This window comes from Rhipicephalus microplus, chromosome 3, assembly GCF_043290135.1.
Source record: "Rhipicephalus microplus isolate Deutch F79 chromosome 3, USDA_Rmic, whole genome shotgun sequence".
NCBI lineage: Eukaryota > Metazoa > Arthropoda > Arachnida > Ixodida > Ixodidae > Rhipicephalus > Rhipicephalus microplus.
The window spans coordinates 248420169-248438204 of record NC_134702.1 but is presented as its reverse complement, the minus strand read 5'-3'; the positions used below and the strand labels follow the sequence as shown (position 1 = coordinate 248438204).

The window sequence follows — 18036 nt, the reverse complement described above, 5'->3', positions numbered from 1 at the left end:
CGGAAGTTCACAAAATGTTCAACAAAGGTGTCATAGAACCATCAAGTAGTCTTTGGGCTTCCCCTGTCGTCCTTGTGAAGAAAAAGGATGGTACCTGGCGCTTGTGCGTTGACTATCGCCACTTTAACAAGATCACGCGGAAAGACGTATACCCGCTAGCACGCATCGATGACGCATTAGACTGCTTGCACGGCGCTACGTACTTCTCGTCTATTGATCTTCGGCACCGCTACTGGCAGATTTCTGTCGATGAAATGGACCGCGAGAAAACGACCTTCATTACACCGGATGGTTTATACGAGTTTAAGGTGATGCCTCTTGGACTATGTAACGCCCCTGGCACATTCTAAGGAATGATGGACTCTCTCTTGCGTGGTTATAAGTAATCTACTTGTCTCTGTTACCTAGATGATGTGATAGTCTTTTCTCTATTTTCGATAGCCACCTGACCTGTCTCGCTACAATTTTCGCAGTCTTCAAAACAGCTGGTCTGCAACTAAACTCCAAGAAATGTCGATTCGGCCGCTGTCAGACTACCATTAAGGGCCATCTTGTAAACGCCGATGGCGTCCAACCAGATCCTGAAAATATCCACGCCGTCCGTAGCTTTCCGGTGCCCTGTTCTACATCCGACATCCGGAGCTTCATCGGCTTACGTTCCTACTTTCGTCGTTTTGTGAAAACCTTCGCCGATTTTGCCAGGCCACTCACAGATTTGCTGAAGAAGGATACCACATTCTCATGGAGCCATGAGCAGGCTCAAGCGTTGACTGCTCTCGTCGGCTGCTTAACTACGCCCCCCATACTTGCCCACTTTAATCCTTCTTCTGCCACAGAAATTCGCACCGACGCCAGTGGCCACGGTATTTGCGCAGTTCTCACTAAGCAGCACCACAGCAGACAGTGTGTGATAGCTTACGGCAGTCCCTTACTTTCTCCCCCTGAGAGGAATGACTCCATCACCGAGAGAGAGTGCTTAGCTTTAGTTTGGGCCGTCGCCAAGTTCCGGCTATATTTATGTACGTGGACTTTAGGCAGGTTTGGAGGGAGACGAGGAGGAAAAAGAGGTTAAAAGTAAAGAGGATGGCTGACACCCCCGTCTAGTAGTACTGTGTATTATTACAAATTGGCGCAGCCGCGTATACTTTCTGTGCGGACATTCAAAATGTGGGTGGACTTCACCATTGGAGCAAATGAACGCGGTGGCATCCGGATCTTGACCGCAACGCCTCAAGATGAAGAGGAACAAGCGCTTCCGGAAGCAGTGAGCACTGACGCATTTGTTTCCTATATAAGCACTAAAATGAAGCTCACTCCAGACCATTTACTTGCTAAAAGAACAGTGAGGATCAACATGAAACCTCAGGATTATGAGAATTTCGTGCTGACTCCAGTAAGAAACGACGTGAAGCCTGCTACCGCTGCTTCGCCTCACAGTTCCGTCGAGCTGATTCAAGTCTTTTGAACTGCACCAAGAACAGAATAGGCAGCAAAATGATCTAATGCGCTTGCTTGTAAACCTGACGGAAAGATTAAGCAGACCGAGTCGCGAACAAGTGAAGGCAGACATGCTTGAACGAGAGTCTAGTTGTCCCGGGTCCTGGCACACATTTTACGAGTATGCATGCAATGAAAACTACTAGCACAGCGACGAAGATAAAGTGAAAAACATGCGACTATTGCTATCAGGCATAGCAAAGAGTTGGAACGAACGGCGTCTCAACGCTCACAGCAGCAAACCATGGATAGAGTGGGAAGCAAGCTTTCTGAGCTCTTTCAGCGAGAACAAGGTGTTGCTAAGGGACAAAGCAATCACGTTCAAATACAGGTCTGGATCTGCACTCAGTTATTTTTATGAGAAAAGGCGCTTGCTACAACTGGCAGACTCATCTTTGCCTGATACGTTTGTGGTTCCGCTTATCATTTGTGGTTTGAAGTCCGGACCTCCAGAAGCAAATACAAATATGAGGACCCAAGACGGTCGAAGAAATTCTGCTGGGAATGCGAAACCTCTACCTCCAGGACCTAGGAACCCAGCGTCAACTCATGACACCTGCTGCAAGGAATACTGGGGCCACACAAGCTGAGGAACGATGCCCGCTTGCAAGCTGCAAACCTACTGCAACACCCGTATCCCTTTTGACCGCCCAGGGAGGCTCACGCCACGACGAACAGCTAAATGACGTAACAAAAACTAAATAGAGAGGGTCTCGGTTTCCACCCGACGACATCAAGAGAAGCTGTTTATTTGACTCATACAAGTCTATTTTATTTGACTCATACAAGTCTATTGTGGATGGAAAGGAACGGAATGCGTTAGTTGACAGCGAAAAAAGCGTCATGGTTATTAACACAAATATTGTTGAGAGGGCGAAAGTAAAAGAGCGAAGACCAGTAGAAGTACATGGATACGACAGAATACAATATTTTCACGACAAATGGACTTGTATATCCATATCGTGTCTCGGCAACACTGTCACTGCGCAAGTATTGGTACTCGATGGAGTTCCGTATGAAATACTGCTTTCACGTCCAGTCAGCAGTGCACTTCGCCTTAATATCTACTGGACAGGCGAAATTACCACAGAAGAAAAGCGCCGCGCTATCAACGCTGCTGTTTCGCCTTCAATGACTCAGCGGAAACCATCGTCAGGTGAAGATGTTAGGACGCTTTACCCGGAATAGCTGTGCCTGAAAGGATATCCTACAGCAACTACGAAGTTTGAGGTTCCATTCCAGCTCAGTGATTACGACGGTGGTGAGAAAAAAGCCCTATAATATGTCACAAGAGAAGAAAGTGTGGCTTCAGAACGAGATTCAAAAGAAGTCAGAGGCGCAGATTATCCGTCCATCCGCGTCTACGTTCGCTTCACCCATCACCATTGCACCAAAGGAAGTCTTCAGCTCTGCAAGGACTACCGATAAATTCATAAGCAGACTGAACTTTTTCCGTTTCCTATGCCACATATAGACTCTATCATAGATGACACGGGTGGCTGCAGAGTTTTCTCGCGCATTGACCTATGTAAAGGATTTTGGAAAGTTCCGATTTTTGAAAGGTGCAAAAAATATTCTGCCTTCATCACGCCCTTTGACATCTATGAGTATAACCGACTTCCATTTGGATGGAAGAACTCACCCGCTTGGTTCCAGAAAATGACGAACGACGTCTTGCGACCATTTATCGAGAAGTTTTGTAACGTCTACATAGACGATTTAAAAGTATACTCCCGCAACGAGGAAGAGCACTCAAACCATCTGGCTAGTGTACTGCAAGCACTTTGTGACGCCGAGCTCAAAATTATTGACAAGAAGAGTGAGTTTTTTCAAAATAAAGTGGTGTTTCTTGGAAGAGTATTTGACGGCCAAACCAAGACAACAAAACAGGAATCAGTCGAACGAATTGCAAAAATGCAGAAGCCATATCACTTGCACTCTTTGCGGGTGTTTCTGGGTCTTGCAGGGCATTTCCGGCCATTCATTGAAGGTTATGCGACCAAAACCAAATGCTTCACAGAAATGACTAAGAATAATGTGCGATTTCAGTGGACAGCAGAGTGTGAATCTGTTTATCAAAGCCTTGTGACCATTATTTCATTGGATCCGGTACTGACTCTTCCAGACTTCAAGTTGCTCTTTGAACTGAACACCGATGCTTGTTATTATGGCACAGGTGCAGTGCTTCACCAGAGAGATACGGACTCTCCACCGAGCCGTCAACAGAGGGTCGTCGGGTACTATTCGCACACCTTTTCGAAACCTCAACTGAACTACACGACTACAGAGAAGGAAGCCTTGGCAGTCTTAATGGCCGTACGCTATTTTAGACCTTACCTGGATGGCAGGAGCTTCAAGCTCTTTACGGATCACCAAGCCTTAACGTATATCCTTAACCTCGCTGAGCCTCGAGGAAAAATTGCTTGGTTGATGAGTGAACTCCAGCACTTTACATTCATGGTCCACCACAGGCCTGGAGAACACCTCAAAGACGCAGATGCGGTTTCAAAACTTGCAGTAATTCCTGATCATAAAAATGTCAACGCAACAATGTTCTGGGAGGGAACTGAAGAACTTAAGTTAACGGAAAGTTCGCAGTCCCAGAAAAAATGGTGCCTCAAATTTCGGAGCCCTATCACGACTCCCCGCACTCAGGTGGACATGACGGCTTTTGGAGGACATATCACAAAATTCGTGAGCGTTTCCAGTGGAAACACGTGAAAGAGGACTTTCAACGGTATGCTCAGTTTTGTCATCAATGTCAAGTTCACAAAGCCAAATACCTTCAGAGAACAGACGAGATGGTTTCGCCTCAACATTCCGACGTACCATTTGAAGTCATTCATCTGGATTTCGCAGAGCTCAAGAAGAAAGCTACAGGAGTAATAAGAACGCAGTCTTTCCTAGTGGCAAAAGACCAGTGCACGAGAATAGTGGCTGCACGGCCGGGAAGGGAATAAGCAAATAGTGTGATCGTTCTTTTGAGTCGCGAGATGTTCAAGAATACGAAAACAGTAATATCAGACAATGAGCCAGCGTTTCTCAGTCAGCGTTTGCAAGAATGGGCGAAGGAACGAGGAGTTGTATGGCGACGCTGCGCTCCATACCATCCCGAAGGAAATGGCATGGCTGAAAGAATCATTCAGGATTTGAAGGAGTTCAGTTCAATGTATCCAGGTTTTCAGGGTAGATGGAAGTGCTGTTTGGAGGCAGCTGTCGCTCATCACAATCGGTCACATACTGCGAGCATCGGCTGTAGCCCATAGTTTGCAGCTTTCGAAAACGTACCAGTGCTTCCCGCTGATCCAGAACTTTGCATTGCAAACCGCCTGCGATTGTGCGAAAAACGAAAAACTTCGGAAGCCTACCAGCGATACCGGGAAAGTATGAAGAGAAACTCTGACCATCGCCACAACACGCGGATACCTCAGATACAACTGAACGATTTGGTGCTTGTCAGAAAAGGCCTTCCCGGCACAACGCAGGTGTACATGGGACCTTCTCGTGTGGTGCAGATCGCAGTGCAACATGGCGTTCTCAAAAGGGTCGGTTACACTAACGATGATGGTATGCTGGAGTTTGCGACCATTGGAAACGTTTTCATGCATCACCCCAGGAGGGATGAGTCTTCAAAGAGGGTGAGTGTACGTGGACGTTAGGCAGGGTTGGACGGAGACGAGGAGGAAGAAGAGGTTAGAAGTAAAGAGCATGGCTGACACCCGAGCCTAGTACTGTGTATTATCACAATTTATATGGTCGCATCTTCTCCGTTGTTACAGAACACCACGCTCTCTGCTGGCTGACTTCACTGAAGGACCCGACTGGACATCTGGGTCGCTGCGCTTTGAGGCTTCAGGAATTTTTGTTTAGCGGCAGCTACAAGTTTAGCCGCTTGCACAAGGACGCAAACTGTTTTTCTCTTCATCCCGTGGACCCTCCTGATCTCGTTGCGACTGACCTGGAGAGCAGGGTGATGGTATTTACAGATATCAGCGATATGCGCATTGAACAACGACGGGATGAGTCAGTGCGCACTATCATCGACGCTATCCAGTCTGACAGCCATGACGCCGAATCCCGTATGTTAGTGCTGATTGACGGCATCCTCTACCGCCGCAGCGTCAGCACTGAAGGTCCTGAGCTTCTGCTTGTCATTTCCCGTCTTCTACGGCCTGCCATACTTGAACAACTTCACGATGCACCAACAGCGGGAACCTCGGTATTCCCGTACGTACGACCGCGTGAGACGTCGGTTCTTCTGGCCAGGAATGTACCGCACCATGCGTCAATATGTCGCCACTTGCAACCTCTGTCAGCGCCGGAAAAGACCTTCTTTGCTGCCAGCTGGACAGCTTCACCCAATCGAAGTCGCCTCTGAACCATTTTATCGCGTGGGACTCGACCTTCTTGGCTTTTTTACGACGATGACCCTGGGAAATAAATGGATCGCCGTCGCCACAGATAATGCGACCCGTTACGCAATAACAAGGCCATTCCAACCAGTTCCGCCACTGAAGTCGCAAATGTTCTTCTTCATGACGTCATCTTACACCACGGTGCACCCCGACAGCTGCTTACAGACCGCGGCCGCTCTTTCTTGTCCAAAGTTGTCGACGACCTCCTTCGATCGTGTGCCACAGCGCATAAGCTATCTACCGCCTACCACCCACAAACTAATGGCCTAACTGAAAGTTTCAACCGCACGCTCACAGAGATGCTTTCGATGCACGTCTCCGAAGATCATCCTGACTGGACACCACGTTGGCCTATGTGACTTTCGCAAAAAATTAATCTCGACATGACACCACGGGATTCTCACCTTTTTATCTTTTCTATGGTCGCAACCCCAGATTGCCATTTGAAAGCACGTTACCTCTCAAGCCATCTGCTTGCGAGTACGCTCGCGAAGCCATTGATCGGGCTCACATGGCTCGTCAAGTTGCCCAGTCTCGTGTCACCAGGTCATAGGATATGCAAGAAGCCTGCTACGACAGCTGGCATTGTAATATAACGTTTGCCCAAGTGACCGCGTGCTCCTCTGGTCACCGTGTCGCCGTGTAGGTCTCTCCGAAAAACTTTCGTCTCGACACGCAGGACCCTACTTAGTCTTACGTCGTTAGCGACATCAACTACGAGATAGCGCCATTGCACTCTAATACGTCACCAAGTTCGTCACTTGTTGATCATTGTTCATGTTTCGCGCACGAAACCCTACCTCTGTCGCACTGCTTCGGACTCGCGCCGAGACGGTGCTCTAACGCTCGGGGGTCCTGTTACGATGTAAAGGAAGATGAAGGACAGAACCAGCTGACAGGCGCGTGAGTGTGCCAATCAGCCATTCTGATTCTCGCCTGAGGTTGTTCCTCTGTAATTACGTGCATACAGAAGTCACTGGCCCCGTAATATATATATATATATATGTATATATATATATATATATATATATATATATATATATATATATATATATATATATATATATATATATATATACAGGAAGTTTTTTCATGAGGCAAACGTAATTGGGAAGAGAAGAGACAAAACTTAGTGGTTGACTCAATTTTATTTTCCATGGTTTTGACCGGCGGACCAGTTTTCTTCAGGGTTCGCCAACAAGTGTCACATTCTTGTTCGCAAAACCTGACGAAGACAAGTGTCTTATATATATATATATATATATATATATATATATATATATATATATATATATATATATATATATATATATATATATATATATATATATATATAAAATACATGGTCTTGCTCTGTCTGTTCAGGATATTGATAATTGCCTGCTGCCGTTGCCAACGTGGGTTCCTGTCAATTGGGAGCATGCCATGTATTACCGAAAGACTCTCGTGGTCGAGGGCTTCGACACGGACGCCCGGAAACGCCCTCGTGGTCCTCCACGAGCCCAGGTAAGCTGTTCCGAATTTGTTCTCATCTTGAAGAATGTTAAAGAATCTTTGACTTTATCGACAAAGCGACGACGGCGCTGTCACTTGAAGTAACAAGCCAAGAACTTAAGAAAAGCGGTACAAGTGAATTTCAGATACACGTGCCTCATTCACCGGTCAGTAGGGTGCCTGGGCTAGTTCGAAAGCATACGATATTCAAGAAAGCGTTCAAGAATAAGCGTAACAAAACGTGGTGACTGTGCATGTGTTGCAAGTTTCTGTATTGCCGTCTGCTTTGAGGGAAAAAAACTTCACAGAGGCCTACTCATTTAAGTGGAATTAGACGAAAAACTTCGTGGCCATGGTAACAGAGCGACAAACACGAATATGGTGGATGGCGTGCATAACGTGTCACTACGGCTAGCTAACACAGAACTTATTATTGAATTTATTTATTCAATTCTTCATTCAATTTGATATTACCTTACGGGCTCTGACAGAGGCATAGGTTAAGGGGGACCTTTTTGACTTTTGCTCGCACTCTAATTTTCCCAGTTCCTGCTTTTGTATTCTCGAAATTTCCTTTGACCCTAACTTGAAATAAATAGATCATATTTATCACTTCAAACAGAAAATAGCATACGGCATCCGCGCTCTAAATAAAGCTCGTCCATACTTCACACGTGCCATATTACTGTCACTCTACTATTCATTCGTTCATTCTCATATTAGGTAGGCATAATATTCTGGGGTAACACCTATAACATTCAGTTGGCTTCCTTTCAAGTACTACAGAAAACCAATTCATATGAATCAATACGAAAAGCTCACGTTGTTCTAATGGTAAATGCCTACTTCATAATAACTGCATCTGTACCATTTCAGAGCTCCTCAATTAAAACTTAGGTATCGCACTCTATAAATACATAACCAAGGCACTACCTCCAAACTACTTTTCATTTTCAGACCTTGTTGCCCATAGTAATACTATATTTGTACATAAAAATACCGTTCTTTTGCCTAAGGTACGTACTATTTATCGTAAGCTAGCTGCTTAATTTTCATCTATATCATTTTGGAACACACTACCAGCTTTCAATAAAAATGCAAGATACTTGCATCAATATAAAAAAGTAAAATCACACACTATGCATGCTAATACTGTTCTTTACCATAGCTCCATCTGTTTGAACGTCCACATTTCATCTATTACAGCTTTTTGTATTCTTATTCAGTTATACTGTTGACATTACTCATCGTTTCACTTGATTTTGTTTTATAAAAGTTTTACTTGAATATATACATATAAATATATGTATATATATATATATACTTATACATATATATATATATATATATATATATATATATATATATATATATATATATATATATATTTATCAGACTTAACGGACACGAGCTTGTCACCTGACGAAGAAAAACTGCTATATAAAGGACTAAGCTTTTGCCCGACCACAACATTTTTCGATGAATTCCACTTGCTCCGAGACCTCGACAGCTTCGCTAGAAACTTAAGGTTGCGCGAATATTTCTTGGACAGGCCTTCTAGCCACGAAACAATTCACCGTCGTAAAACAAATGATTGGGCACAGCACAGTAATAGAGACAAGTGCCTTGTCCTTTATATCACCGCAGGACAGAAAGATATAGTACACTAATACCACAGACAGATAGGAAACCGAGAAAACTTGACAAAATATGAAAAAATGAGTATGATAAATCTGGCATCTAGGACAGACATAACAATAAAACCCGCTATCAAAAGAGGAGTAATTGTAGTCCTTAATAAAACTAACTACATACAAGAAGCATACCGCCAACTAGACGACTCAAGATTTTACGAACGCCGCCCAGGTGATCCGACAGACGAATACAAACGTATCGTATCAACAGAATTAAAGAAACTGTTGGATGCAGAAAAGATAACCGGGTCCAACTCAAATGTCCAACCAGAAGCACCGCTGGTTATGAGGTCAGACTCCTCCAATGGGGTCGCCGCTGGGCCACGTCATTCTTTCTCATCGAATCTGCAGAGGCTGCGCTGCAGGTGGCTGCACCCAAGGACAAGCGACGTCGCCAGGCATTGCGTCAGACCCGCGGAGGGCAAAAGCTACCGAAAAGGTGGTGCACAAGCACACCTAAACTGTAAGACTGCTGATAACACAGACCACAAATTGATGCGAGCAGCATACGCTCATCCAGGTCGTTTCTACAGCCTCCCAAAAATTCATAAACCCGGTAAACCAGGTCGAATAATCATATCAGGCATCGGCACAATAACTGAATCCATATCAAGGTACGTGCACAAACTAATAAGCTACAATCCATGCACCCTCGCGTCGTACATAAAAGACACCACACCGTTTCCTCGAGACATTGCAGATAGTGTGTGCCAAAAAAATCGTACTTGGTTACTCTTGATGTATCTTCGTTGTATACAAATATTCCTCACGATGACGGCATAGCTGCATTGCAAACCATGCACGCATACCATAGACAATCTAATACCCCGAATTTCTCTGCCATCGCAACTTTGACGAGGATGGTCCCCGAAATAAATTCATTCGAGTTTAACCAAGAGTATTTCGACTAATCAGCGGCACCGCTAAGGGCACCAAAATGGCACCAAATTATGCCAACATATTTATGGGAAAGCTAGAATCGGAATTGTTTGCACAAAGTTCCTTGAAACCTTTGTTATACAGAAGATACATAGACGGCATCTTTCTTATTTGGACCAACAGGGAGGAAGAACTTCTCAGCTTTATCGCCAATTACAATGCTGTACATCCGCACATACACTTCACACACACATACTCGGAAGTTACCGTAAATTTTCTTGATGTTACCATAACGATAGAAGAAGAGAAGCTCTCTACAACCCTATATCGCAAACCAAGAGATCAACAACAGTATCTCCATTATTAAAGCGATAACCCGCGCCAATGTAAAGACAATATCTCATACAGCCCGGCTGAACGGTTCAAGCGAATCTGCTCAAGAGACGCTGATTTTGACACGAGCTCACAGAGGCTAAAACTTATGCTCGAGGAACAAATATACCCCCCACATGTAATTGATGACGCTGTTCAAAAACCAGAAAACTGAAGCGTGATGACTTACTTATGAAGCGACCACCCAAGAAGACCCACAACGAACAAACCTCTGCTTGACTTTCAGCACAAACTTCCCCATTGCAAACAAAATTCTTAAACGACAATACAACTTTCTGGAACAAAGTGAACGTCTGAAACGCGCATTCTCATGCGCTCCAGGTGTCGTTTACCGACGACCACGCAACCTCAAAGACACACTTGTCCACTCCCAAATTAATACCTCATCCCCCAATTATTTCTGCCGACCTTGTTTAAAGTCACGATGTCTTGTATGTAAGGCGATGCGAAAAACACACAAAGCAACCTGCACACAATCCAAGTTTTCGATTAACATACGAGGAAACCTAACATGCGATTCCTCTAATGTAGTATACCTACTCGAATGCAACGTGTGTAGTATGCAGTACATCGGACAAACCGAAACACCATTTAGGTTTCGCTTAAATAATCACAGAACCCATGCGTAATCAGCCCCAAATCTACCCCTATCAAAACATTTTAATCTTTCCGACCATGCATTCGACAAACTATCAGTAAACCTCTTAGAGACGGGATTTAAATTAAACCGAGAACGTGAACAACGAAAGTCCTACCTTATCCACCAATTTAATGCCTTCGATAGGAATAAATGAAAATCCTGGTACACTTGCAGCAATTAAAGCGTTAGAAAACAATAACGGCAATAATGAAAATAGTAACTGAGTTCACTGCACTCTAGCTGCGAAGAGCACTGGACTTCTCAAAACAAGGCCAAGCGTAACTACTGTTCCTAAGTACAGCTGTCGTCTGTTTTCTGTTTTTACATTACTACCCAATCAATTGTGCCATGCATGACATGCCCAACAGCAACCCTGTGCACAGTCGGAAAACCCCTACTGCACGCGTAATACAGAGGCGGGCAAGGAATTCGCATTGCGCCCGCTTACCAGCCTCTGTGGCAATACGCGGCACGCCTCTTTGTACGACGAAATGTCGACGAAGCACTGGGTAGTTAAAGGCTTAAACTTCTTAAAAAAAGCTCTTTTTGCCCCACACCTAACCGCCAGAGCCAGAAGGCGCCGTTTGGTCGGGAAGAATGCGTTAGTGAAAGGAAGTACACACACCTCTGACATCAGAGAGGTGAAGGGGAGAAAAGGTAGAGAGATGGAGGGAGATGTGGAAGGGGGGCACCCGGGGGAGTCTACCTTGTATTCTTTTTTTTCTTCTTTTTTCTTTTCTTTTCCTTTTCTTCTTTTTTCTTTTCTTTCTTTCTCTGTCTTTTTCCCTCTTTCCCTCTGATTTGAGATTGTATAAAGCTGAGCACCAACAAACTATACCTTCAATCCTGATGAAGGCCAGACTCTAGGCCCAAACGTCGAAATAAACCACGTTCTAGTTCTACTTGACTACTTGGCAGGATCTACTTGACTATATATATATATATATATATATATATATATATATATATATATATATATATATATATATATATATATATATATATATATATATATATATATATATATATAGTCCAGTAGATTTTCCGTGAGCGGTCACAACGTGGTTTATTTCGACGTTTCGGCCTAGAGTCTGGCCTTCATCAGGATATATATATATATATATATATATATATATATATATATATACATATTGTGGGCATTTAGTATACGCATCCTCTTCACCGGTACATTATCATCATTATCATGTGTGGCTCATGCATCCCCATCGTTGTCGCGTAGCATCATCATCTTGGTCCGATCATCTCAGCTGTCGGCTGCCGGTTCTTCGGGCCTAATAAAGGTCTTCCAAACCAAGACTCCATACGTGGTGGAGCGTGCTGTTGGATCCCCCGCCATCCTCTCGACCACTCTACCCCCTGGAGCTACGTTCAGGTCGCCGCTTGGGCCAGGTGTCCGGAAATATGTCGCACCAAGAAGAGGTCGGTGCTGCAGCCGTTCCCACTCCGCCACCGCGTGCCGCGCCTTTTCACGTCATTAACAGCCTCCAGCGTGAGCCCCATCCCTTCGCTGGTATGCGCGGGGAAGATGTGGAGGAATGGCTGGACGATTTCGAACGGGTCGGCGCTGCTAACCGGTGGGATAACACCTACAAACTCGCTTACGTGTCATTCTACCTCACGGGTGTCGCGAAGACGTGGTTCCTCAACCACTTCATGGACATCCCCGACTGGTCAGCCTTCAAAGATCAGCTTCGCCATGTCTTTGGCACACCGGCTGTCCGTTCAGCTCTCGCAAGGAAAGCTCTTGCGACTCGGAAACAGCACATCGGGGAGTCGTATACATCCTACATCGAGGATGTCCTTTCACTTTGCCGCCGGGTTGACACCCCAATGACAGAGTCAGACAAGGTACGCTAGCTTCTTAAGGGCATTGGACCCGTCGCATTCAATGCCCTTGCAATCCAGAATCCGGCTACCGTTGCTGACGTTGCGACAACCTGTCAGCGCCTCGAAGAACTTGAGTCGATGCGCCTACAGCCGGACAGTGACGCGGCCCGTATTACGACTGATCCAAACCTACGAGAAACGATAAGGGTTATAATACGCGAAGAATTAGAATCAATGGGATTCACACTACCATCAGTATCTACCATTCAGCCTTCTTCAACGTCATTGCGGGATGTCATCAGGGAAGAGCTCACGTCCATGACCCACATGGCCAACCTGCAGCCCATTGTCTCTCGTACTCTACCATCGTTCCCGCACACCGCCGCCGCACCACCAGGCACCGTCAGCTCGACGTCCCCGCCACGAACGTACGCGTCGGTTGCTGCCGCACCTCCCACAATCTTTCCCACGAGCTTTTCATCACCACCGCGTGAGCCGTCACCTGTCCCTCTGACTTCTCTCTCTCCTGGTGCAGTTAGCGCAAGCTACTACCCTCCTCATCGATCGACTCGGCCTACGTGCTATTATTGCGGCTATCGTGGTCACATTGCACGCTTTTGCCGCAAGCGCCAGCAAGACGAGCGCCGAGGGTATGACATACGCGAACGGGACTATACCGCAGGAGCCTTGTACCAGGGTCGCCGTTATTCGTCACCGCCGCGTCGGTCTCCATCTCCGCCAGCATCGGGTGAACTGCGCAGTAGTCACCGATCAACCCGACGCCGTTCACCGTCGCCTTACCGTCGCTCTTCTTCTCCTCTTCAGCCCGCTTCCCTTACTTCTGATCGGCGTCCCGAAAACTAAGCGATGCAGTTTTTGGAGGACAAACTGCATTCCAACACAAGACTCCAATTCCTCCAGCGCGCCCCTACAATATGATTGCGGTCACAGTTGAGGGAGTGCACGTTGATGCTTTGGTGGACACTGGGGCTGCGTTTTCTGTTATTCGTGCTGATTTGTGTGCCCGTCTTCGAAAAGTCACGACGCCTTATGATGGACCGACACTGGTTACAGCCCAGGGAACAATGATTCGCCCTTCCGCTCTCTGTACTGCCCGTGTACTAATCGACGAAATTCTTCATCATATAGAATTTGCTGTGCTATCCCCGTGCTCCCATGAACTCATTTTAGGCTGGGACTTTCTTTCCTCTGCTTCTGCGGCTATTTGCTGTGCACAACGTGTCGTCCATCTTACTGACACGGACCACTTGCTCAACGACGAAACCTACAGGCCACTTCGACTCATCGCTGCAGTAGACATCGAGTTACCACCAAACGAACATCAATTAGTGACAGTTTTGTCCAACGACGTCGACTCTGGTGACATTTTGGTCACTCCGTCACCGTATTGCCTTAATAAAGGCATAGCTCTGGCATCAGGTGTGGCTCGCTTCAACGATGGATCAGCTGTCCTCGCTGCTACGAACACCACACCAGATAAAATTTTACTGCCGCGGGGCACTACTGTCGCCTGCGTTGCCGATCTGGAGCCTGTGTGCGTCGTGCCTCTTACCCCTGCCTCCTCTAAAGGCCATCCTGGAGATCATGCTGCTTCCTCGGCCTTTACAGCAGCCATCAACAAAGACTTGACAGACTTGCAGAAGCAGCAGCTGCTTGATTTGTTGCAAAAGCATGCAAACTCTTTTGACGTTCATTCATCCAGCCTGGGTCAGACAACTGCTACAGCACATCGTATTCAGACCGACGGAACATCCATTGTGCATCGTCGTCCGTACCGCGTCTCCCTAGCCGAACGAAAAATCATTGAGGAAAACGTAGACGATATGCTGCAACGGGAGATAATCCGACCCTCAACCAGTCCTTGGTCGTCTCCAGTGGTTTTGGTGCGTAAAAAAGACGGTTCCGTACGATTTTGCGTCGATTACCGAGCACTCAATAAGATCACTAGAAAGGACGTATACCCCATGCCACGCATCGACGACGCCCTAGATTCCTTACAGGGTGCTGAATACTTTTCGAGCCTCGACTTGCGTTCAGGCTATTGGCAAATCCCCATGCACGAAGATGATAAAGAAAAAACTGCGTTTGCAACGCCGGACGGCCTATACGAATTCAATGTTATGCCGTTCGGTCTATGCAATGCGCCCGCAACTTTTGAGCGCATGATTGACACCGTGCTGCGTGGTCTGAAATGGAAGACTTGCCTATGTTACCTCGATGACATTGTTGTCTTTTCATCGACGTTTTCTCAACATCTGCAACGCTTGGACGAGGTCCTGACTTGTCCTGCGGGCGCTGCTCTTCAAATTAACACCAAAAAGTGCCATTTCGCCAGCAGATCTATCAAGGTACTCGGTCATATTGTGAGCAAGGACGGAATTCGCCCAGACCCTGATAAAACTGCTGCAGTGCTTCGCTTCCCTCGCCCTCACAAACCAAAAGATTTGCGAAGTTTCCTTGGTCTCGCCTCTTACTTTCGGCGATTCATACAAAACTTTGCCTCCATAGCCGCACCACTTCATAAGCTACTTGCTTCCGGTATGCCCTTTCAGTGGTCTCAGGAATGTGAATCAGCTTTCGACAGGTTGAAGAGTGCCCTCACGACCGACCCTGTACTTGCTCATTTTCACGATGATGCACCGACCTTCCTGCACACAGACGCTAGCGGTCGCGGTTTAGGAGCCGTGCTCCTGCAACGCGACAACTATTCGCGAGAGCGAGTCGTTGCATACGCCAGCCGCGTCCTCTCCGCAGCCGAGAGGAACTACACGATCACCGAGCAGGAGTGCCTCGCCATCGTTTGGTCAGTACAGAAATTTCGTCCATACCTGCATGGCCGCCATTTCACCATTGTGACCGACCACCATGCTTTATGTTGGCTTTCGACACTCAAGAACTTGTCGGGACGCCTCGGACGCTGGATTCTACGCCTCCAAGAATATGATTTTGAGATCGTGTACAAGTGTGGCAGGAAGCATAGTGACGCCGATGTTCTTTCTCGCTGCCCACTACCAGCGACTCCACTCGGGGTTTCAGCCGTCAATTTACACAACACGCCCTCGGAGTCCACGTCTACGGCGGTTTCCTCTCTCGCCTCTATGTACCAGCTGCCTTCGGACGACCCGCACGATTTTCCTTCTCGACAGTTGGCTGACCCATACTGTCGACGTATTATAGACTACCTCACTGGCAGTTCCCGTCCACCTAATGCAAGGCTCCGTCGCCAGCTCTCGCAATTTAAGCTGGACAACTCGGTGCTGTACCGCAAAATTTACCATCCTGACGGTCAGCGCTGGGTTCCCGTTCTACCCCGATCGCTTCGGTCCGAAGTCCTCAAGGCACTTCATGACCATCCGACTGCTGGTCACCTTGGTTACCATAAAACCTACGATCGCCTTCTAAGTCGGTTTTATTGGCCAGGCATTACCACTAGCGTAGCTCGGTACGTCGGGTCCTGCACTACCTGCCAATGTAGAAAACTACCAACATCTGCTCCCGCCGGTAAACTACAGCCTCTTCCGTGCCCAGCCACACCATTCGAAGTTGTAGGCGTCGATCTTTATGGCCCCCTCCCAGTAAGTGCTGCTGGAAACCGGTGGATAGTAACAGCCATTGACCATTTGACGCGCTACGCCGAGACGGCATCCGTTACTACAGGTTCCGCTTCTGCGATTGCCGATTTCATCCTCCGAGCCATTATACTGCGTCATGGTGCTCCACGTGTGTTGCTCAGTGACCGTGGAAGGGCCTTCCTTTCACAACTAGTGAACGAACTTCTTCAGGCCTCCGGCACAACTCACAAGACTGCCTCTAGTTATCATCCCCAGACTAACGGCCTCACTGAGCGATTCCACCGCACTCTTGCTGACATGATCGCCGCCTATATTCAACCAGACCACAAAAACTGGGACGTTGTTCTCCCATTCGTCACTTTCGCCTACAATACGGCCATTCAGCGAACAACCGGCTACTCGCCATTTTACCTAGTTTATGGACGCTCCCCTACTACTTTCCTGGACGTCTCCTTCTTTACCTGCCAAGTGAATTCATCTCCATCCTCTTCAGAGGAATACGTTTCACGACTCGCACAGTGCCGCCAACGAGCTCGTATAAACACTGAAGCCCGCCAGGAAGACAGAAAGCTAGTTTATGATGAATCGCATCGTGATGTATTCTTCCAACCTGGAGACGAAGTGCTCTTTTTGACGCCTGTTCGCACACCTGGTTTGTGCGACAAATTTCAGCCTCGGTTTATTGGACCGTACACAGTTCTTGAAGAAACTTCACCAGTGAATTATCGCGTGACGCCTCTTGTAGCCCCAGCAGATCGCCGTTATCGAACTACAGAGGTCGTCCATGTCTCCCGTATGAAGCCCTTCATGCGACGTTCTTTGTCCCCTTGACTTGCCGCGGCCAGGCTGGCCGCTTTCACGTGGGGGGAATTGATGTGGGCATTTAGTATACGCATCCTCTTCACCGGTACATTATCATCATTATCATGTGTGGCTCATGCATCCCCATCGTTGTCGCGTAGCATCATCATCTTGGTCCGATCATCTCAGCTGTCGGCTGCCGGTTCTTCGGGCCTAATAAAGGTCTTCCAAACCAAGACTCCATAATATATATATATATATATATATATATATATATACATGTGTGTGTGTGTGACGTAAGAAGGTAGCGATGGTTGGTAGAAGCCGAGGAGGAAGAAGTGAGAATGGAATGAACATGGCGCATGAGCTAGCCCACGTCTCCCGCATCTAGCCTCATATGAGTCGACGGGATGATGTCCTGGCGGCCACTTTATCAACCGGCCATCATCATCGAACATCTCAGCAAGACGCAGTGACTGAATGTGGACCACACAAGTACACCCCATTTCTACAAGAAGACCAGCATCATGACAGCACCATCAGACGACCGTGGCATCCCCAAGTACACAGGATCAGTGGATGACAGACCTGCAAAGGACTGGTTTAACCTGTTCGAGCTCCACGCCGCCGCTGCATCCAGGTCGGAACGGGAGATGACCACCAATTTCACTGACTACATCTCAGGTGAGGCATTCACATTTTACCTCACCCACATCTTCGAGAACGATGAGTCTTGGAAAAAGATCAAAGAAGAAATGATCACCCATTTCGAAGAATACGAT

General features: G+C 46.9%; 1 protein-coding gene across 1 annotated transcript in view; it reads left to right on the top strand.

Annotated features, from left to right (window-relative positions):
* The first annotated feature begins 7283 nt into the window (after positions 1–7283).
* The window catches only part of LOC142803183 (uncharacterized), a 42422-nt gene continuing 31669 nt past the window's right edge, over positions 7284–18036 (top strand). The window contains exon 1 of the mRNA XM_075888276.1: positions 7284–7418. Coding sequence (XP_075744391.1) covers positions 7338–7418 — 81 coding nt within the window. The 5' untranslated portion in view covers positions 7284–7337. The remainder of the gene's footprint in view (positions 7419–18036) is intronic.